The 23,916-nt window shown below is 36.3% G+C and overlaps 1 protein-coding gene across 1 annotated transcript; it reads left to right on the top strand.

Moving 5' to 3' along the window:
• Window positions 1-20,227: 20,227 nt before the first annotated feature.
• On the top strand, window positions 20,228-21,693 carry LOC149247316 (xyloglucan endotransglucosylase protein 6-like). Its single transcript, XM_089455868.1, has 4 exons — window positions 20,228-20,535; window positions 20,606-20,706; window positions 20,824-21,017; window positions 21,114-21,693. The coding sequence occupies exons 1-4, from the start codon at window positions 20,337-20,339 to the stop codon at window positions 21,505-21,507; spliced, it is 888 nt and encodes a 295-aa protein (XP_089311994.1). The 5' UTR covers window positions 20,228-20,336; the 3' UTR covers window positions 21,508-21,693.
• The last annotated feature ends 2,223 nt before the right edge of the window (window positions 21,694-23,916 follow it).

The following is a 23,916-nucleotide window of genomic DNA, read 5'->3' as shown; positions in this document are numbered from 1 at the left end:
AGATGGAAGTGTTGTTGCTCCTAGCCTCCCACAACGTACAAGGTTGACACCATAACAACTGGAGGAAAAAAGAGCAAAAGGGATTTGTTACAATTGTGATAGCAAATACACTAAGGGTCGTAAATGTGTTGAGAAGAAAATATTTTACATAGATTGTGAAGAAGAGGCAGCAAAGGAACAAGAAACATAAAAAAGAGAGGATATACACCAAGAACCAACCCCATAGAAAAAAGAAATCAATTCAACCATGTCTTGTAATGCATTGGATGGAATTACCATTCCTAAAACTCTCAAGATAAAAGCATATATCAAGAAAAAAAGGTAATAGTGTTGATCGATTCTAGTAGTACCCATAATTTTGTTCATTGTAAGATAGCCAAGGAATTGAATTGGTTTTTATATCCAGCGCCAGAGTGTTAAGTGATGGTTGCAAATGGAGGAACTATGGATTGCTCAAGAAAGTGTCATAATATCAATCTAACCATGGGGGAAATATGTATTGAATAGTCCAATGTTTTCCATTCCAATGGGTGGTGCTGATGTTGTATTAGGATTAATGGTTACAATCTTTGAGGACAATAGATTTTAATTTTAAAAGACATTTCTTGAAATCGTTATGGGAACGAAAGGAAATTGAATTAAGGGGCATCACAGGGAAAACAGGCAAGATAATCAACAAAGAAAGAACTTTGGCTAGGTTGAATTATCCCTGCCTCTAACATTTATGCAACCATACGTTCAATTTCACTCTTTTGGGCATAGGGATATTTGTAAGGTCTGATGTTTGGAGGAATGCTTCTTGAAATTAAGTGAATAACATGATCATGACCAAAAATAGGTGGAAGGCCTTTGCGAGTCTCAAATACGTTAGAATGATTGCCCAATATTTTTTGGAGATCTAGAGAAACAAATGATTTCGATGTTTGAACATCTAGTCAGCATAATTGTGCAATTATGCCTCGTTGTTCTTTCTTCAAAAGTTTTGTCATGCCATTAGATATGAAAGAATGAATAGGATAATCTTAAATATGGTACATTCAATGATGTTCTTCAAAAATGTAAAGATGGTGCTTTGGGTTGATGTAGTTCTATGTGTTGTGTATATTAAGAATAGGTGTCCATCTCATGCTCTAAAAACCAAGACTTCCTATGAAATGTGTTAGTATTTTTTTTATGATATACTAATCTACAATAAGTCATGGAAGGATCATGTTCAACATGTTGACAGGGTGCTCAAACTATTGGAGGATAAATAATTGTATGCAAAAACCTCCAAATGTTTCTTTGGGGTATAGGATGTGGAATATTTTGGTCATATTGTATCTCATGAGGGTGTTAAGGCAGATCCTAACAAAATTAAAGCCACCAAGGAATGGAAAATCCCAACCACCCTAAAGCATCTTTGAGAATTTCTCAAGTTGACAGGGTATTATCTGAACATGCTGAGAAAACCAATCATCATGTTTGTATTGAGGAGGCTAGTGTTATTGCTAGGGTTTCGCATTTCCATCATCGTAAATTTAGGGAAGCGCTTGAGATTGAAAAGAGGCCAAGCAATCTCAATAGGGAAGATGGCTGGAAAATCAGTAGGTGTTGGGTCCCAGCCCTCCCTTCTTAGTCGTTTTTTTGCCCTCCTCCTTAAGTTTTTTTTTTTTTTTTTTTAATTAATTAATTAATTAATTATTATTATTATTATAATATTTATCTGTATTTTATTTTAATTTTATTTATTATTATTATTGTTATTATTTTTTAATATATATCTGCATTTTATTTTTGTTTTTATTTATTGATTTTTATTTTTATTATTATTATTATTATTTATTTATTTATTTTATTTTATTTTTATTTTTATTTTTATTTATTTTATTTTATTTTATTTATTTTTTTTCCTGTATTTTATTTTATTTTATTTATTTATTTATATCTGTATTTTTTTTTTTTTACTCTTTAATTCTCTCATCTCTTATAACTTATTAGGTCCTTTGGTACTAATTTTCTTTTAATTTCTAATAATTCCTCTAAATTCTCACCCTTTTCAAATTTTTTATATATTTTATGCATATAGGTTATTATGAGGTCCTTTACATAACTAATTTTCCAATTAATTTCTAATCAACTTTTACTTTTTAAATAATTTTCTAACTAACCTAGCATCCCTTTGGTTATTACTTTATTTTATTCTAATATTATAATACCCCTTATGTAACTAATTAACTTAAATTTTTTTAATAATTCTTTTAATAAAATTAATTTATATATTTATTCATTTTATAAGGTCCTGGTTTTCCTTTAAATTCTAATTAACTTATTATTTTTATAATATTTTTTGAACTAATACCCATTAAAAATTTTATATATTTATTGATCCCTGAGATTGCTAATTTAATTAATAAAATAATTTTGACCCCGGTCCTAGAGTCAAACTAGCCGTTGGTCAAGTTAGCTGTTGGAGGCTCTGCTCAGACTATTTAACTCGCTAGGCTTGATCTGTTTCTTCAACTTGTCCTGACGATGAACCACACTAGTTGGTTCGAAACGCGTCGACAAATGGTTTTCCATGTGATTTAAGCCGAAAAATCTCTCACAAACTTGATATGGATCACAAAAGCCTGAACTCTATGATTGACAGGGTATTATCGCAAGTTTGTTAAAAATTATGGCAAAATAGTAGCACCTCTAACAACATTACTGAAGAAAGATGCATTTTTTGGACTCTAGAAGCAACTAAGTCCTTTCGACATCTTAAAGAGGCAACATGTCAAGCTCTAGTTTTATCTACTCCAGACATCACAAAAACCTTTATGGTGGAACGTGATGCCTCAAGAAATGGATTTGGTGTTGTTTTAATGCGAGAAGGAAGACCCGTTGCTTTTGAAAGTTGTCCAATCAAGGGAAAATATTTACACAACCTATTTATGAGAGGGAAATGTTGGAAATACTACATGCTTGAAAGCAATGACGCCCTTACCAAATGGGAACACACTTCAAGGTAAAAACATATCATGATAGTCGTAAATAATTTTTGGAACAAAGATTATCTTTAGAAAAGCAGCAAAAATGGGCCACTGAGATGGTGGGTTATGACTTTGAAATCATCTACAAAAAAAGGAGGCAAAATGTTGTTGCAGATGCACTCTCGAGAAGGGATGAGGATGTGGAAGCATTGCTCTATGCCATTTCTATTATCAAACCTAATTGGATAACTGAAGCAAGGGAAGAATGGAAAAATGATAAAGAGGTGTGGACACTCATTCAAAAGTTGAAAGAAGATTCCATTACATTTAATACATTTATCTGGAAAATGCCTCATTATGGTACAAAGATTGCTTAATCTATGTAAGAATTCCCAACTCAAATAAAATATTCTTTTGGAATTACACACCTCTCCTTTAGGAGGGCACTTAGATTTTTTTAAAAACATACCACAGGGTTAAGAAGGATTTTTTTTGGGATGGCTTTAAATCTCATATTCAGAAGTTTGTGGCAGAATGTTTGGTTTGGAAACAAAATAAATTTGAGACAATTAAGAACCCATGCCTGTTAGAAACTTTAGCCATTCTAAGTTAGCATTGGGAGGAGGTTTCAATAAATTTTATCACAAGTTTACCCAATTATGAAGGAAAGAGTGTCATCATGGTGGTAGTTGATAAACTTACCAAGTGTGCACACTTTTGTGCATTATCTTATCCCTTTAAAGCTAGTATAGTTGCTACTGCATTTATGTAAACAATTCAAAAGTTAAATGGAAACCCAAAGATTATTGTAAATGACAAAGATCCCATTTTCATTGGAAATTTTTGGACGAAATTATTTTCTTATCTTGGTACTCAGTTAGCTCATATCTCATCTTATCATTCTAAATTTGACGGGCAAACTAAGATAGTGAAGAAATGTTTGGAACGATATCTTCGCTGCTTTTTATTTGATAAACAAACATAATGGGTCAAGTGGTTACCTCTGACTGGATGGTGGTATAACACTTCCTTCCATATTGCAGTAAAAATGACCCCATTTATGGCACTTTATGGATATCATCCACGTCCATCACATCATCTTTAAGTGAAAATTCTAAGGTTCAAGCAGTGGAAGGTCACATCGAGCATCAACAACAAGTCCTCCAACTCTTAAAGGATAGCCTCAATTTGGCGCAAAATCAAATGAAATAACAAGAATATCAACATTGTAGTGAAAGAAGTTTTGACGTAGGAGTCTGGGTATTGTTACGACTACAACCATACAAACAAATGTTCCTCAAGCAAGCTAAGAAGGATAATAAATTATCACCCAAGCACTATGGTCCTTACAAGGTGTTGCAAAAGATTGGTACTATGGAATGCAAACTGAAGTTACCTGAATCTTACCAAGTACACCCAATTTTCCATGTTTCATGCTTAAAGAAGGTTATTGGTGACAAGCTCCCAGTTGTTGGAACTTGACAAGGAAGGAAAAATCATAGACAAGAAACTTGTGGTCCTTTTGATAATTATGTCTTAAGATCATGCCCCATATGCCATTTCCAAATAAACTCCTCCATAATGACTTCTATAGTAACCCCCAACCAAATCTCCTCAGATTCAATATCCCCTAGCCATCCAATCGTTTAGGAAGGGAGATATGGTCTAGCTTGACTAGGTGGAGTTTGTTACTATTAGTCGTACCAAACTAGATGTATTTGGCCATAATCTGATTCAGAATCTTAATAATGGTGTGAGGGAGATGATATATATGTGCCCAATATACTCCCAACTATGAGATCACCCATTGAGTCAATGTGATACGACCCCCTAATGATAAACATCTGAATTCTCACCCAGTAATTTTTTTATAAAAACGGTCCACAAGCCACATCCAATCATTTACCTTATAACTACAAGGCTTAATATGATAGCCAAGATATTTCATGCCCCCCGACAATAAATCTAAAGCCACCCCAAAAATTCTATGTATATATGCAATAACCTCCATATCGCATGTGCCATGTAGAATGATAGATTTATGTAGATTCATGTATAGTCCTGTAACATTCCCAAATTTTGCAAAATTATGAAAAAGTGTCAGCCATGCAAACCTATTGAGCATCCCCATGATGAGCACATCATCAACAAAAAAACTATGTGAAATTCTGATATCTCTTCCCAAGTTCAGTGCATGAAACTGTCCCTCTGCCACCGCTTTTTTGATATGTAAACTCAACCCATCCATTGCCAATATGAATAATAAAGGAGAGAGTGAACATCCTTGTCTGAGTCCCCTCCCGGCCCTGAAGAAATATGTGGGATAACCATTAATAACGACATCATAACTAACATTTGAGACACAGAACATGTTCCACTCGGTACATCTGCCCTGGACACCAATTCTATGAAGTGCCAACCTCAGGTATCCCAAATCTAGGCAGTCATATGCCTTCTATAAGTCGATCTTCATAATAGAAACATTTATTTTTTTAGAATGGATCGAATGTATGAATTACTGGGCAATTGCCACAATATCGTGAATTTGTCTATTCTGCAAGAAACCAAACTACTCAGGGGATATGTACTTTGATAGAGTATGCTTAATCATGTTAGCAATAGTTTTTGAGATAATCTTATATATAATATTACAAAGTCAAATGGGTCTATAATCCGAGAAAGAATTAGAGGGAGTCCTTTTTGGAATGAGAGCAATATATATATATATAGAATTTATATGCGGGTGTATATATCCCTTGGTCAGTGATTCGTCCACCATATCAAGAAGATCCTATTAAAAATGTCAAAGAAATGTGTAAAAAGTTCAACCATCCACCCATCAAGTCCCAGACTCTTGCCCCCTTTAAAAGATTTGAGCACCCCCAGGATTTCCTCCCCCGAGACAGCTTTGTATAGATTTGAGTTTGCATCCTCATCGAACATGGAGGGATATAATTCCACCCCCAAAATTTGGTCATCAACACTGTCCAAGTCCCTATGATAGTAGGCCTTCTGAAAATGTAGTACAACAAATCTGCAAATGTCCTTCTGCGTCTGAGAGCGATTACCAGCTACATTAGTGGTCTCCCGTATGGAGTTGATCTTTCTTCTATGATTAGAAAATCTATGAAAGAATTTATTATTCCTATCCCCTTCCTGAATCCATATGGCCCTACTCTTTAGGCGCCAAGTAGACTCTTTAATAAGTAGTATATGTTTCTTTTTAAGTTCCAGAGCTTGAATACGATTCCTGATAGCAACCGGTAGATTATGCACAAGAATTTGTAGGCATATGACATCCAACTCCCCCAAAATATCATTTAACTCTTTATTCATTTGACTTCGTTTTCTCCTCTCCCATGCTTTTACCTCCCCCTTCAGAGCCCGAAGCTTATCTAAGATATGCTTCATGGGAGAGATGTCCCGTTCGTTGACTCAGTTCCAGACTTCCCGCACAAGATTGTTAAAATCCGGGTCTTCCAACCACACACGATTAAACTTAAATGGCATCCCACATCTGAGGTCCCCCCTCCTCCAGTGTAGGATAATGGGCTGATGGTCCAAGATATAATTATTCACAATATCTGATTGGACGGTCCCAAGTCTCTCAACTAACTATTCATGTAAGAGAAAGCGATCCAACCTCTTCGCCACATACCTATCCCCCGAACTTCCATTGTCCCAAGTTGGAACAATCGTAGATGGGCTTGTATCTACAAAGGTGAAATCAATAATATATTCTTTGAACTATTCAGCCTTAGCATCAACCTTTCTGGACCTCCCCCATAACTCATCCAGACCAATGGTACAGTTCATATCCCTTGCATTGACAAGAGACACAAGTCCCAGAATCTCCGATGCTATCAAGTTATTCCAAAAGTCTGCCCGATTTCTGTATGGGGCATATACATTTAAAATATGAATTCAAACCTTTAAACCTTTGATATGACCAACAAGAAGGATGCCAACAAAACATGAAAATTCCTTTACATTAACCCATCGAGGGTCCCATAAAGCCACTAGACCCCCCGAGAGACCTACAACATAAGTGGCTGCCATATTCCAATCAGGAAGCATCTTCCTAAAATATTTTATCACTTGCAGAGCCAAATTCATAGTTTCTTGTAGAAGGATGATATAGGGGCGAAGAGAAAGAAAAAGTTCCCTGAGGGCCAAATATTTTGGAGCAGGCCCTAGACACCAGATATTCAATGAAAGGATGAAACTCATGTTAACTCAGGTGTGGGCATCTGTGCTCTAAGGGCCCAAGGAGAGGTAGTAGAAGTGATAGGAACATCAGTGAGGGCATGTGGGTTGAATGGACTAAAAGGAAGAGGTCGAGCACATCCCCTGAAATGTCTGCTATCTCGATTTTTCTTTCGACGGACGATGATATTGCCCACCGAGGAAGGATTGATGTAGGGGGACGATGAGCCAAGTGGCTTGTGGACAGTGAGGGTTCGAAGATCCAAAGTCTTCTTCTTCTGGAGGAAGTGAAGGTCGCTATCTACAGAGTTGGTAGGTGAATATAGGGGAAAAATATGCGACGTAGGACGGGTCCTAGACCCCGAGGATGGATGTGAGACATGTGAAGGGGACGACATGGGGATATACGTAATATGCGAGGAGGATGGTGCATCATATGTCGTCATAGGGGGAGGTACAATATTTGGTTGTGGTGGTTCAATACGGGTGGGGGGGGAATCCTATCCAGCGGGGACGGTGAGGTGTCATCAACCGAAGGAGCACCAGACCCTTTTGAAGTCTAGGGGGATGAAGGAACAATGAGAGGAGCAGAATCATTATGTTTCGCAGACTGAAAAACATTGGTATGTAAAGGATAGGAAAAAGGCAGAGTACTTGATGAATGCTGTGCATCACACTAATGATTTGTCACCCCATTTCTGTTACTAGGTATAACATATTTAGCAACAACCTTCTCCAATGAACCGAAATAATGCTACCTATGTGCCATACGCCTGCCTCCTAGTCTACGAGGACACCATGCCAAAGGATGTCCAATATGGTGATAGTTAAGACACCGGAAAGGTACCCCAAAGAAATCCAGGTGCTGCACTAGGTGGTTGCCCTTCCATTTTAATTCAATGTGGTCCAGAAATCCAACTCTATACTCCTTTTCGATCAGAATCCATGCAATTCTCTTATCTTGTGCACCCAAACACCGCGGGTCGACATAAACAAACTTCCCAATAACATTTCCAATGTCCATAAAAACTTGCCGAGTCCAGAATTCAATGGGAAATCCAAGCAATTTTACCCAAATCAATTTTTTTTGTGGCGTCTCCTTCAAAGGATTAAAACCCACATACCAAGAATGCAAAGCTAGGAAACTCCTCCCTTTAATCCATGGAATAGCCTTAATTTTCATTAAGTCATCCTGGCTGAGGAAATGGAAACTGTACCAGCCGCTTAACAACCTCACCACCGTAGGCATGTAGCCTAGCAGAGACTTCCATTTAGTGTCAACCCAATTCCTCATATCAGCTTCACTCAATTCGGTGAAATTCCATTTACCAACAAGCGCCTGCTTCTGCAGGCTGGTAACGCGGTTAATCAAAACATCATGGCTAAAACACAATGCAGGCGCCAGAGAGGTATTTTTAATGGAAAGTTGTTGAAGCCGAGATCATTGTCTGTTTTCCACGTGATATACCCCATGCAATCCGGGAACCGCATGCCCACCATCTCGCATGTGCATCGGGGCTTACATCGTGCGCCAAGTGTCCAGGTCATTTGGGGCCCCCATCCGCTCCGACTCGAAATATAAACGGTAATTCAATTCAACATCCAGCGTGGCATGTATGTAGGCCTCATGTGCTGATGTTTCCGACTCCAACAGATCCATAGTATCATAGAGCAGAAAGAAGAAAGGAGATACGGAGAATAAGAGAATGTATTGAAAACAGACTAATAACCCGTGAGGGTGCTAGATCATAATTAAGAGTAGCCATAAGAAAATCTCTGCCAAAAATGTCTAGGGATATATAAAACACCAGCTACGAAGTCAGGACCTGCAGAGAATAATGCCCACATACCACCAAAAGAGAGGTACCACCGTCGGTTCTCAATCCAAAAGGGGAAAGTACTGAGAGAATGGGAATAAAAAAATGGAGTGCCCGATCTAGAGCATCAACACGAGGATCCCAATATCCAGAATGTCAGAAGATGTATGTCAGAAAAAATAATGTGATGCAGACCCAAGTCATCTCAATGAGAAAAATCCAGACAACCACCAACTGAAAATTCAAATACGTCAGAAAACAGTTTCTTGACACTGAATAATCGAACCACCCCAGTGTCCAGATCCTTAGCAGAGTAATCCAAGAGATACAACATCCAACCAGAGCCAATGTAAATGAGAAGGATCTATGCGCCTTCACAACAACAACAACAACAACACCCCAAACAAGTCCACCCCCTATTACAAAACCGGAAACCAAAAGCCTTGTAAGGCCTAGAAATGATGAAGGACTTAACCCACTGTTTCCAGAGAGGGAGAAAACTATTGGGACACATACAAGATCCCTCCCCCTGGTTATAATGTGGACATATAAGATTGAGAATCTCAATCCAAATAGGAATTTGGATGTTGAAAGGGGGAAGGAATGTGGGTCTGAGTATACAAATAAGAATGTATATCACTATATAGAAAATCATCAGAATATGGAGGATTCTGATTGAAAAAGGAAGAGAAAGTCATACAGGTACAAAATGGGCATTCTATATGCGATCTGATAAAGGAAATCAACACGGATATACCCAAGGGTAAACCCCAACCTCCAAGGATGGTAATCAGTGCAAAGTGAGCCAAAAATAGTCAAGAGTAGATACCATGCGAATCAGACCCAACATTAGGAATAATATAAAAGAGGATGATCCAGTAACAAATAATACCGCCACCCCAAGAGAGGAAAAAACACCCAAAAATAACCACCCCAGTTAGTGGCTATACAACTAAGTAGACCTGGAAAACTCAAAATAAATCAAATGGAGACATAAAACTATGACATATTAGTTCTCAAAACATGACGCGATGGATCAGAATGAACGCGGACTAGAAAAATGAACCTGAAACCACAATGCCTAATTACAATAAGCCACTGCCAGTGACTACGTCCATTTGGAACCTTGAAATCCTCAGTGGAAACCCTCTTACTCTTAGTCCAGAAGAGATGGCTTCTAGGATCATACTGTGCTTCTCTCACTCTCTGATCCCTTTTGTCTATTAGCCTCGTTCGATCTCCTACTCAAAGTAACTACGCTATGCTACACAATCCTATTGACGAAGGCTTATTGTGGTTTCCACCATATTTCCTCATGCGCAAAATATAATTGGATTAGTTGCGATAGTCAACTTGTTTCCCATCACCATTTGATAAAATTTAACTGAAGTTTAAAATTCTTTCCCATTACCCCTCGATAAAATTTAACTGAAGTTTAAAAGGCCAGACTGTTTTATGGGAATTTTTATTATTATATTATTTAAATTAATTTGGTTAATAAATACGTTTATTTTAGAATGTTAATTTAATGATTAATAATTATTAAATAGATAGTAAAGATTTAATTTATCTATAATATTTTAAGATATTTTTAATAATAGTTATAAATCAAAGGTTAAAATTTATTTCAAAAATAGTGATGTCTTTTTTATATCTTTAATTAGAGAGATCAATTTTAAAAAAATGTCATATGAACATGTCTCATGTCAACATGAATTATGGTTTTTTTGAATATGTAATATTAATAAGCCATGCTATAGTTTTTTATGGTTTTGTTTAATCTTGGCAATGTAATATGCATAGATGGTTAAGAATTTTGTAAATATCTTTAAAAATGTATATATGTTTACTCATACATCAATTTTTTTTATTAGTAATAATAATAAATTAAAATAAAATTATAGTTTAATTAATTTTTATAAAATTTTAAAGCTTGAAAGTGTAATTAAGCGGATATGTGTGTTTAGTTTAGAATAGGGTTTTTAAAATTTTAATTTAATTATAAAAAATATTAAGTGGATAGTTTTTTGGGCATGTGGTATTGATAAGCCATGGTATTGTAGCAAAGAGAATTTACAAATTATAAATCTCCATAGTAAAGTGTGGATAAATATTTATGGTTAAGAATATTGTTCCATGTTTTTAAGATGTATATATGTTTAACTTATATGTTAATTCTTTTCATTATTTAATAATAATATAATAATTTAAAATAAAGTTATAATTTAGTGATTTTTTATGACTTTTTATAATAATTATTAGGTATATGGTAAATAGTTTCTAGAATATTGAACGAGTGTCTTGATAAGCAATGGTATTGGTCCATAATATTTTAACAATATCTACTTATAAATTAAGAATCTCCATAGTAAAATGAGATAAATCTTCATGATCAAAAATATATATACTCTATTATTTAATAATAATAATAATAGAAAATAAAAATATATTTAATTAATTTTTATTATTTTTAAAATTTTATTAATAAAATGCATCATATAATCATGTAAAAAGTACTATGAGATAAATCTTCATGATCAAAAATATATATACTCTATTATTTAATAATAATAATAATAGAAAATAAAAATATATTTAATTAATTTTTATTATTTTTAAAATTTGTTGGTTATTTTTCAATGGGAAATACCAAAACCAATCATGCAAATGCCACAGAGCCAATGCTCTGTTTCATTTCTTCCAGGACCTTTGCACAGCGAAGCTAATAAAACCAAATGACTCATAACAGTCCATTACACAGCATAAAAACATTTCTATTGCTTAAAATATAAAGCCTCATACAAACATTCATCCTCTTTGCTGAGAGGAATTCACCAAAAACAATATTAAACAAAAACTTTGTTTTCACCCTGAGAAATTACTGAGCTGGGTTTACTGCTGTAAATCCCCTTTTACATTCACTGCAGTGAAAAACACTTTACTGCTGTAAAATAAAATTTACATATGCATACAAATGCGCTCCACCATTTTCCTTATACACTTGTGTACAAAACCACACATGGTTTTTCTTACACCTCTGTTTCACAAAAATGCCACACAAAACATTACAACACTGTTCTTGTCTCTTTACACACTGCTGTGTGTTTCACCTTTTACTGCACCATCATTTTACAATGCTTCACAAAAAAAATTCAACCCACAAGCTCTTTTCATTTGGCTCACACTATTCTTTTCTTCATGCACTGCTGTGCATTTTCTTCTCTTACACTACGCCCTTCTCTTTACCTTCTCTTTTCAATGAGCAATACCAACAAAAAACAAATAATACATGCGCTCCCCTGTTTTTTTTTTTACACTGCTCTGTAATATTTTCTACATGCATCATACATTGGGCAACAAAGTGGCATATGCGTTTTTCATCTTCCCATACACTACGGTGCATTTTACAACTTACCATATATTAACCTACGCTGCCTCCATTTCTTTTTAACACACAACGTGTATATATTTTTTTAATGTGAATCACATGTGAAGACAGAAATAGTCAACACACGAAATCGCTGCCCATACTTCCACTATATAAAAACATTAAAATTAAAATTGCGCCTACCATCTACGCACAAACATTAAATTCCATGTTGTTTCCTCCACGGCGGTCAACCAAGCTTTTAATTTACTCCACGCAACATTTAATTTGATGCAGCTTTTAATTTACTCCACGCAACATTTAATTTGATGCAGGCCCGTGCACCTTCAAGAGATCGACGGCGGAGGACATTCAACCAAATCGGACGGTGGAGAGGATATCGGAAGGCACTTAACTGCTGAGCTTTACCTCCCGATGGGTCAAAGTTGCCTACGTCAGGCAAGAGCCACGTGCCAGCACCAAATTGCATCGGAGCAGATAGTACGGAAACAGCTTTTCGTTTGATAGCGGTGCGATATGCCCTGGCCGGTTTGTGGTTTCATGCTGGCGGTTTTGGGCTGCGTACGTAGGGCGTTGAAATTACATTTTCAACACTCCCCTTTAATTTCAACTGCTGGGCATTCGGTCATACCCAAACACTTCCTCACATAGAGGGGTTCACCAATCTTCCTCGCATAGAGGGATTCACCAACTGCTTCTGCTGCAGTTCATAAACAAACAAAGTTGTCTTCCTCTTAATAGAGGGATTCACCTGAAACTGTGCTTAAGAGCACCTTCCTCATGACAGAGGGATTTACCAAACTATGCTAGAGAGCATCTTCCTCTGAACAGAGGGATTCACCAATGACTATGCTGAAAAGCATCATCCTCTTGATAGAGGGATTCACTAATGACAATGTGCTGAAAAGCACCTTCCTCGTTAATAGAGGGATTACAAACAGACACTGCTTTACATGCAGTTTCAAAAACAAACAATCATTGCACTGCTGTGTGTGCAAACTCATTACATTGTTCTTTTATGCTGCTGCATATTTTCTGCTGCACTGTTGTGCCATCTTCTTTACTGCGTCTACTCCACACTGCTGTGTCTACACTTGCTGTTGTGTTGCTGCACTTCACTTACATTTCTTTGCAAACTCTGCATTGTTGTGCCTTCCCTTTCTCACATTCACACTGTTGTGTGAGAATTCCTTACTTGCGCACTTATGCGTGCTTCCCTTCTTCACAATGGGAAAACTTTTCTTCACGCTGTTGCGTGCTCCCCTTCACTCATTACAATCATACTTCTGCTGTGTCTCACTTGCATTTCAGATGCAACCAACACACTCACTGCTGTTGCATATATTGCATTTCAATTCAAATGAACAACAAATTCATTACATTTACCTTTACTGCTGTAAGGAAAATTTCTTTTGCATGTGCTGCTGTTCAAAACTTCTTGCTGCTGCATTTTTCACATTTGCATTGTTGTGTGCTTCTCCTTCTTGCCATCATGCTGCTGTCCATAACCTCTTGCTGCTGCATTTCCTCTGCAATTTGCACTGTCGCTGCCTTTTATTTCATCATACTGCTGTGTGCCCATACTCTTGGCACTTCATTCTCCAAAAAAAATAACACAGGCTGCTACCTTTTCTTATGCACCCTTGCTTCACACAATCTTAGTCTTCATTTTTTTTACACAATGCACTACTGTGCAATTCCTTTGGCTTTCTGCTGCCACACACATTCTTATACATCCAGTGTGCATTAAAAATCTGCTGTCCTTGTATTTCTTTATGCGTTTCTTTGCATGCTGCATTGCATATGAAGAAAAACATCACATTTTTCACCGCTGTGTATTATACTCACTCTGCTGTGAGTATGTTCTCTCATATTACATAGAAGGAAACTACCTTCCATTTCTATGCATTTCAATGCATGTGCTTTATAACAGAAATTTCCAAACTGCTGTTTTGTATTTTGTCTTCCCACTGCTGTGAGGGTTTCATTGCCTTGCATACTGCTGCTCTTTACATTTGAGCGCTGCCATCTTTTCTTCTTTATGCATTTCTGTGCATATTGCATAAACACAAAGCAAAAACATTGCTGATTTCATCACTGCTGCATATTACCTTTCAGAGGGATTAACAAAGATTTCATTTGCAACTGCTGCGCTGCAATACATCCTCCATCAACAAATGACTGTTAATACAGTTCAGCAAACAAAAATTACAAGCTCCCCTTTAATGTATGCTTGTCTTCTTTTGGCAGACTCTTCTCAAAACAAATTTAGATCCACTGGGGAGTTCAAGGGGTTTTCAGATTGCCTTTCCTTCCTTCTCCATACTTGTGTAACTTTCTTCTTTTGCATGGGTCTAGCTTGTGTAAGAGCCCATGTCAAGTTACAGTCTCGTGCCATATGCCCAATGTTATGACACTTGAGACATTCAACTTTATTCATGAATAAGAATTCATGATTTCTTCTTGTGAAATTATTCCTTGGAGATTGTCGGGGACCACAACATCTATCTCTATGAAATGCTCTACAGTCTTTTGCCATATGACCAAAGTTTGAACAAGAGTAACAATAACCATAAAATGAACTTTGGTACCTGTGAGATGGAGGTTTCCTTGATGTACTTCTGAAGCCTTGCTGCCTTGAGATCCTTTGATGATCACCATTGCCTCTTGCCTCTTTGACATCAGCTACATTTCTTCTTGGAGCTGGATTTCTTCTATTGCAGCCTTCATTTTTCTCCTTGCCTTTGCTGGAACTAGGAGCATCACCATCTCTTTCTGGCTTCTTCACATCTCCTTTGCTTAAAGCATCTTCATCCTTGTTTGAGGGTTCACCTACATACCCAAGTCCTGATTTATCAGATGGAGATCTGTGATAGCTGAGCATGTCATCCAAAGCTCGAGAGCTCTTCATGATCTTGTTCATCCCTTCAAACTTCTTCCTGAGGAGGACAATCTCTTCTTCTAACTTTTCACATTCATTATTTTTCTTTGCTAGTTGTCCCTCAGTTTCTTCCTTGCTACGAGTAGCTTCAGCTGCTACTATTTTGAAGGAGATAATATCAGACTTCATTTTGGAGATTTCTGCTTGACTGCTCTCCATTTTCTTTTCAGCTCCTTGTGCCTGCTTCCTGGCTTCTTGTAGTTCGGACTTAAGGGAGGAGACCTCTACCTTGTACTGTCCAATCTCTTCCACAAGCTTATTCACTCTCTTGTTTCTTTGTTCAAGTTGACTTGTCAAGGCATCTGCCTGCTTCTTTGCACTATTCAGCTGATTTGTCATTGATATGACTTCTTCATGCTGTTTCCTCTTGCATTGATCAAGCTCCTTCTTGAGCTTGGCAAGCTCTTCATCCCTTTCTCTTACTTGAAGCTTGATGAGGTCAAGCTTCTCATTCTCAGCTTCTATGATGGGTTCATAACTTTCTTCTTGACTCATTGTCATGGTCAGTGCTCCCTTTGCATGAAGGTCATGCAGTCTGTCCCATATATCCTTTGCTGATGTATATCTTCCTAGATTCCTCTTCACAGAATCAGGGAGTCCATCCAAGATAGTCTTTGCTGCTTGTGCATCATACTCCATGGATTCTTTATCCATTTTGCTGTCATCAATCACTGACTCCCAGACTTCAATCCCCTCAGACATTAGGAAAGCCCTCATCATTATTTCCCATACATCAAAGTTTCCATCAAACTTTGGAACCTCAAATACAATGCTTTCAAACAGATTGCCTTCTAGTTTAGTAGAGAAGGGAGATACATTTTTAGCAGGCTTGGATGCTTTCTTCTTTGACCTTGCCATTCTTAACTAGTCTTCAAATACTTGACTGTGTTTTTTAATCACTGACTGTTTCTATAACAGTAACACAAGGGAAAGCTTTGATAAATACCTTAACCTTTTTGGCTGTGGCTTCACACTGCTGGAGAAGTTTGACTGCTGCTGCAACACCTTCCTTCAGCTTCTTTGAGTCTTCAAAGAGCCTGGACTAGCTCTGATACCACTGTTGGGTATTTTTCAATGGGAAATACCAAAACCAATCATGCAAATACCACAGAGCCAATGCTCTGTTTCATTTCTTCCAGGACCTTTGCACAGCGAAGCTAATAAAACCAAATGACTCATAACAGTCCATTACACAGCATAAAAACATTTCTATTGCTTAAAATATAAAGCCTCATACAAACATTCATCCTCTTTGCTGAGAGGAATTCACCAAAAACAATATTAAACAAAAACTCTGTTTTCACCCTGAGAAATTACTGAGCTGGGTTTACTGCTGTAAATCCCCTTTTACATTCACTGCAGTGAAAAACACTTTACTGCTGTAAAATAAAATTTACATATGCATACAAATGCGCTCCACCATTTTCCTTATACACTTGTGTACAAAACCACACATGGTTTTTCTTACACCTCTGTTTCACAAAAATGCCACACAAAACATTACAACACTGTTCTTGTCTCTTTACACACTGCTGTGTGTTTCACCTTTTACTGCACCATCATTTTACAATGCTTCACAAAAAAAATTCAACCCACGAGCTCTTTTCATTTGGCTCACACTATTCTTTTTTTCATGCACTGCTGTGCATTTTCTTCTCTTACACTACGCCCTTCTCTTTACCTTCTCTTTTCAATGAGCAATACCAACAAAAAACAAATAATACATGCGCTCCCCTGTTTTTTTTTTTACACTGCTCTGTAATATTTTCTACATGCATCATACATTGGGCAACAAACTGGCATATGCGTTTTTCATCTTCCCATACACTACGGTGCATTTTACAACTTACCATATATTAACCTACGCTGCCTCCATTTCTTTTTAACACACAACGTGTATATATTTTTTTAATGTGAATCACATGTGAAGACAGAAATAGTCAACACACGAAATCGCTGCCCATACTTCCACTATATAAAAACATTAAAATTAAAATTGCGCCTACCATCTACGCACAAACATTAAATTCCATGTTGTTTCCTCCACGGCGGTCAACCAAGCTTTTAATTTACTCCACGCAACATTTAATTTGATGCAGCTTTTAATTTACTCCACGCAACATTTAATTTGATGCAGGCCCGTGCACCTTCAAGAGATCGACGGCGGAGGACATTCAACCAAATCGGACGGTGGAGAGGATATCGGAAGGCACTTAACTGCTGAGCTTTACCTCCCGATGGGTCAAAGTTGCCTACGTCAGGCAAGAGCCACGTGCCAGCACCAAATTGCATCGGAGCAGATAGTACGGAAACAGCTTTTCGTTTGATAGCGGTGCGATATGCCCTGGCCGGTTTGTGGTTTCATGCTGGCGGTTTTGGGCTGCGTACGTAGGGCGTTGAAATTACATTTTCAACAAAATTTTATTAATAAAATGCATCATATAATCATGTAAAAAGTGTTGAAAGATATATTTAAATATTTACTAACTATTTAATTTATATAACTAAACTATTATATCATTAATTTTGTATACTTAACTCATTATTTAATTTATGTAACTATAATTCAAAACTTTATACAACACTCATCTTCTTTTTTTTTTTTTTAACTCTGGGATATTTCCAAGCACATTCTTGCTTAATTTATTTAATTATATAACTATAATTCAAAACTTTATACAACACTCGTCTATTTTGTTATTTTTTTTTTCTTCTAAACTCTTTGATATTTCCAAGCACATTCTCGCTTAATTTATAAACACAGCTATTCCAATTGATAAGTGAATGTGGTTTCCAAAAATTTGGATACTGTTCAACAGCTGGCTTAGATTTGGATGCCAAATCTGCATTATTGCCATCGTTAAATGAGTTATATGCCTCTGCAGAAGTATATACAATCACAAAATTATTTTGTTTTCGTAACCATGATCGGCGCAGAAATGTGTCTATGCTGGACACCCGATAAACTAAATAAAGAACTAATTAGCATTTTCACTGGATATATATCGTTGATATCCATAGCCTGAGTTTGAATAGATTGCAAATTCCCGGAATATTTCAGGATCCAAGAGACCTGGGAAGGTTAATTATTTAACTTCGCTCAGGTTTGTTGCTTGAATATTTCAAGAATCCGCAATCCACATACCGATGCCAATGCCCACATACGGCCACCACGCCTCTTATCGTGTTGACTTGCAAAAAAAATGAAAAGAAATAAAACCGAGTCCTCTGTTTGCAGCTTCCCTTAAATAGCTACAGTGCCACGCAATCACCACTACAGAAATAAAGAAATAATAAAGTTGTTTGCAGTGGGTATTTAGGAAGAGACAAAAGTACGTGAACCAGCGACAGACAACGGTATGGCGGTTCACAACTTCACGCCAGCAACGTAAAGCAATTTCAATCTTCTCTGTGCGAATTAAGTGATCGTCAGTTTTTCCAATACCGACTTGACTTCATTATTTGAATATATTTTCCCAGTAGCGGCTTGAATTATGCATATGCATCTTAAGCATACAAGACCAGCCACTGGATAATATAAATAAGCATCATCCTCATCATTATGTGCACGCCTCTGTCCTAGTGAGATGATCATCCATATGGGTTCCGAGCAAGGTAGCTCATTCCTAGAAATAGCAAGGTAGCTCATTCCTAGAAATAATTTCAAGTTAAGCCAAGACTTCAAGCAAAACATAATCGGAGCTCTAGAACGTAAATCTCCCTCAAAAAGTTTGCCCTGTTTCAGTCATGTACGCATTTGAAAATAACGAACAGATACTGCTTCGGAATAATTTCGAGTTAAATCAAGGTTTCACGCCAATCGGAAATAATTTTAAGTTAGTCCAAGATTTCACGCTAATCAGAAATCATTTAAAGTTAATCCAATATTTCAAGATAATCTGAAATAATTTCAAATTAATCCAATATTTCACCCAAATAATAATCAGAAGCCTCTTACAAACAAAATTATTATGTGTTCGTTTGGCAGTTCTAGAAGACAGATCACTCTAAAAAATTTAGTTGTTTAAGTCTTGCACGCATCTGAAAAGGATTAACACCGATTCTCTTATTAATGGTATTATAATGCACAGTAGGCGTCCAATCAAATCTGTTGAGAGCCAAATTTGATGGACTATCAAACTCATAGCTTCATAATTATTGAGTTGAGTTCATTAAAAGTTTTTGTAAGTTCGGTGCCAGCCGAAGGTCCAATGAAATTTCTATTTCGAGAATACTTTGATCAGTTTATTAGGAATGTCATCCGCTCTCAATGTGAACAAGATCTTTTGATTTTTTCACAAATTTACAGTTAATTAACTTATTATAAAAATCGCCATACCACGGATATGCAGACACATCCTTCTGATTTACTTACATATTTATGATTAATTCAATGAGGGCTTTCGTATTTTGAAGGGTATTTTTTTTTAAATCACGGCGAATTTGTAATTTTTAAACGTTTAATATTAAATATCAAATTTAGTGGTTACAGCTCTAATATCAAATTTAGAAATTTAGTAATTACAATTATATTAAGAGATATTTAATTGTGGTAATTTAAAGATATAAGAATTTATAATTTAACAAAAACAATATTTTTGATATCTAATTGGAATAATTTAAATATTTAAAAATTTATAAAACACCGTACATAAATAGTTGCAAACACCGTATATAAGTAGTTGCATTACCGGCTTGTCAAGCTTCTTCCTATTTTACCTACGGTGCTGAGGTAATACCCGCCCAATCACGAAAACTTACAAAGCTTTTGCGTATCATTTGAACAATCATAGAATTAACGGAATCCAGCATGGAGTACTCATTTAGATAACAACGCGACAGCCATCTGCTCTATGATGTCATTCATTTTTATTATTCTTCTCTCGTATTGATTATGAGAGCTGTTCCGGGACTCCAAGTTAGATTTCTGCATCATATATTTAGAGGGTAGGGGATTCACTCGTGTCAGCTTGTTTTTCAGATGTGCAGTACTTCGACAATCCAGCCTTTTAATATAATTATCAGCAATGAAGCGCTGCGCAAAGTGTTTAGGATTTAGAATCAATTGGCGAGAAATAGTATACATAAGTTCAGTGCTCATTCTGATTCTGATTCTATCCTCCGTAGAATCCTCCAGCTTCGGCGACAATTTCGATATTTCATGGGGAACCGTTCAATTGTTGAATAATGGCCAAACGGCGCAGCTCACTATGGATAAAGCCTCAGGTACAATATTTCCTTTTCATGAATGTATTGCATGCTGAGAATTGTAATAATAATTTTAGTTGTTCGTCAGGTTCTGGTTTTCAGTCCAAAAACAAATACCTCTTCGGCAGCTTGAGCATGAGTATTAAGCTGGTGTCTGGAAACTCGGCAGGAACAGTCACTTCGTATTATGTAAGTAGCTATTTTGACACAAGAATGAAGATTCATTATCAATTACAGTACTTGAACCCAATTTCCCACATAGATATTTAAAACTTGAATATATTAATGTTGGTATTTTTCATTCAGATGTCGTCGGACGCGACTTCGCACGATGAACTTGACTACGAATTTCTGGGGAATCTGCCGGGAAATCCGTACACTCTACAAACAAACGTCTATGCGAATGGCGTTGGGAATAGAGAACAAAGATTGAATCTGTGGTTTGATCCCACGGCGGACTTCCATAACTATTCAATTCTTTGGAACCACAATCAAATCGTGTATGTGCTTATTCCTTATAACTGAAACAGATCATGAATTTATTTCTAGTCTTTGTTTGTACTGTAATATATGTATATTTTGCATATTGTGAGCAGATTTTGGGTGGATTCTATCCCCATCAGGGTGTTCAAGAACAATGAAGAAACTGCGGGTATCCCATATCCGAATAGTCGACCCATGAGGATCCTCTCCACCCTTTGGAACGGGGAAAACTGGGCCACCGATGGAGGAAGAGTTAAAATAGATTGGAGTAAAGCTCCTTTTGTGGCCTCTTACCAATCATTTGAAGTGAATGGATGCAGCGCGCCATCTAATTCATCTCTTCCCTGTGCCAACAATTGGTGGGAACAACCAGAATTTCAAAGCCTAGATGAATCTCAAGTGGGGAAACTTGATTGGGTTCGCAAAAATTACATGACCTACGATTACTGTCAAGACACGTCGGGAAGGTTTTCTACGGCTCCAGCTGAATGTGCATTTAATGCTTAATCAATCAAACACTATTGATACTAATAAATGTTACACTATGGTCTGCGCCTGAATGAATATACTAGGCGTACCAAACAAGAAGTTTTTCTGTCGTCTCACGGTAGAAAAACGCTGTATCAATCTGAATACAATCTGTATTTACAATGTTGTATTAGAAAGGCCTTTTGCGTAAATATTTTCTTTTTTAAATTTGATAAACCTTCCCTGCTCCAGTAAAAGAATCTGTTTCAATATTTATATATATGTTATGCATCTGTTTATATATATTATATTTTATATATCTGTGTAAAGAAGGCAGCTGTAACTGCATGTGGAGAAATGACCAAAGGAGAAGTTACGAAATTTGGTATTTCTGAATTGGTTTCGCTCTGGATTTTGATTTTAGTTATTGTTTCGCTTTAAACAGGAATTGAAAACCGTTAAATTATTTGACCTCGTAACGGAAATAATAATTCACCCCGTAGTTCCATAATGACACGTTACCTTCTCCAACGAATTTCAAATGTATTAAATAATCAAATAGTTAGTTCCCATAATGACACGTTACCTTCTCCAACGAATTTCAAATGTATTAAATAATCAAATAGTTAATTCGCCTAATGACACGTTACCTTCTCCGACGAATTTCAAAGGTACTAAATAATCAAATAATTAGTTCCCAATAATGAGACGTTACCTTCTCCAACGAATTTCAAATGGATTAAATAATCAAATAGCTAGTTCCCATAATGAGATGTTATAGTTAGTTCCCATAATGTAACGAGCAAGTCTTATGATATGGTGAATTACAACATTAGCTCCAATAGTCGTTCCTTGAGACAATTCATTCATTCCTTAAATTTTCTTATTAATCTCCTCCCCCACTGAAATACTTTGCAGGAAGAAACTAGAATTCTCGGGCCTCTTCCCCTTGCCCTTTTGTGGACAAGTATCAACTAGAGAATTTTGGGGTATGGATATTTTTATAGAAATGGTAAATATTTTTATACGAAGAGTTGGTTAAAATTAGAGAGTCAGTTAATGAAGTGTTGAGTGAAGTTGAGTGATCACTGATGGATGAAGTGTTAAGGGCAGTATATATTTAGAGTGTAAGTTCATTGAGTTAAGTGTGTGTGCATATTAAGATATTTTAGACGAGTCTTTAGTTGAAAAGGTTTAAATACCCTTCACCAGATTCATTGTAAGAATCAAATTTTGTGTGATCAATAGAAGACCCAGGTCATGTGTTTTGTGTGTGAATTTATGTTTTGTCTCCTCTACTTTTTTACAAGAAACCAGAAAAAACAAATTAACAACAATCCGTAAAATTTTTCTCGTGATTAATACTATGACGTACATTGTAAATTGTATACAAAGCGTTATAACGCAGGCTGGCGTCCGTAATCACCGCGTTCCAAAAGATGCACTTACACCATTCCGGCAGCACGCGGTTTCCTTTAAGGTGGGCTGAGATAAACACCATTCCGGCAGCACGCGGTTTCCTCTAAGGTGGGCTGCGTTATCTCAGTAACGTGAGCAACCTTCATGTAAAGGGCGTTAACATTCAACCCTCTCATCACAGGAGTCGCGGATAGAAAGCCTGGTGTCCGCCGCAGGGCATAAGTCACCAAAGAGTTCAACGTACAACCGTTTGAGAACTGACGCGTGAAAAGGTTAACGTGAAATCTTTCAGGGTGATTTAAAAGTGTTATGATGAAAGCATATTGAAGAGTTTTTTTAAAAGGTTTTGAAAATATTTATTTAAAAAGGAAAAGCACGTGTGAAAAAGGGCTTATGAAAATTTTAGAAGATCTCATTTGAAGTTCTTTTCAAAAGGGCTTATTTCGAAAAAGATTTATTTAGAGTGCATGCTATAAAGTTGGATGATAAATTTTTTTATTAGAAGGTGTATGGTGCATGCTATAAAGGTTTATAAAAGCTTTTTAAAAGATTTTTTTGGAGAATTTTTTAAAACTGATTTAAAAGAATAAAAAAGATTTTTTAAAGTGATTTTTTGATTTTTTTTAATTAAAAAATTTAAAAGGAGAATTTTATTGGAATTGATTTTGTTTTATTTTCTCAAGAGAATAAAAGAAGGAAAATGATTTTTATTGGCAAGAGAATTTAGGGTTATGCTAAAGTTTGTCCATTTGTAATTTTTTTGGTTTTTTTATCAAGCATGACAGTGTTTTCGGTGAACATTGTGCTTTATGAGGATACATATGGAAAATTATATTTTCTTTCGGGGGCGATATGGAAGATAGCTTCATGTAATCAGGAAATACCGTAGTAATGGGTCACAAAGCACAACTGAAGCATATTAAGAAAATAAATCGAAAAGAAGAGGCAAAGATCATTGCCATGGTTAGAGAGGTTCAGGTTGTAGCCGAGGAATTAAGAAGTCTAGCAGAAGACAAAGAAGAGATCAAG

The sequence above is a fragment of the Pinus tabuliformis genome, chromosome 7 (genome assembly GCF_031772625.1).
Source record: "Pinus tabuliformis cultivar Carrire ecotype Pingquan chromosome 7, CPIR1, whole genome shotgun sequence".
Taxonomy (NCBI): Eukaryota; Viridiplantae; Streptophyta; class Pinopsida; order Pinales; family Pinaceae; genus Pinus; species Pinus tabuliformis.
The sequence above is the reverse complement of the archived record's forward strand: the minus strand, read 5'-3'. Positions and strand labels throughout refer to the sequence as shown.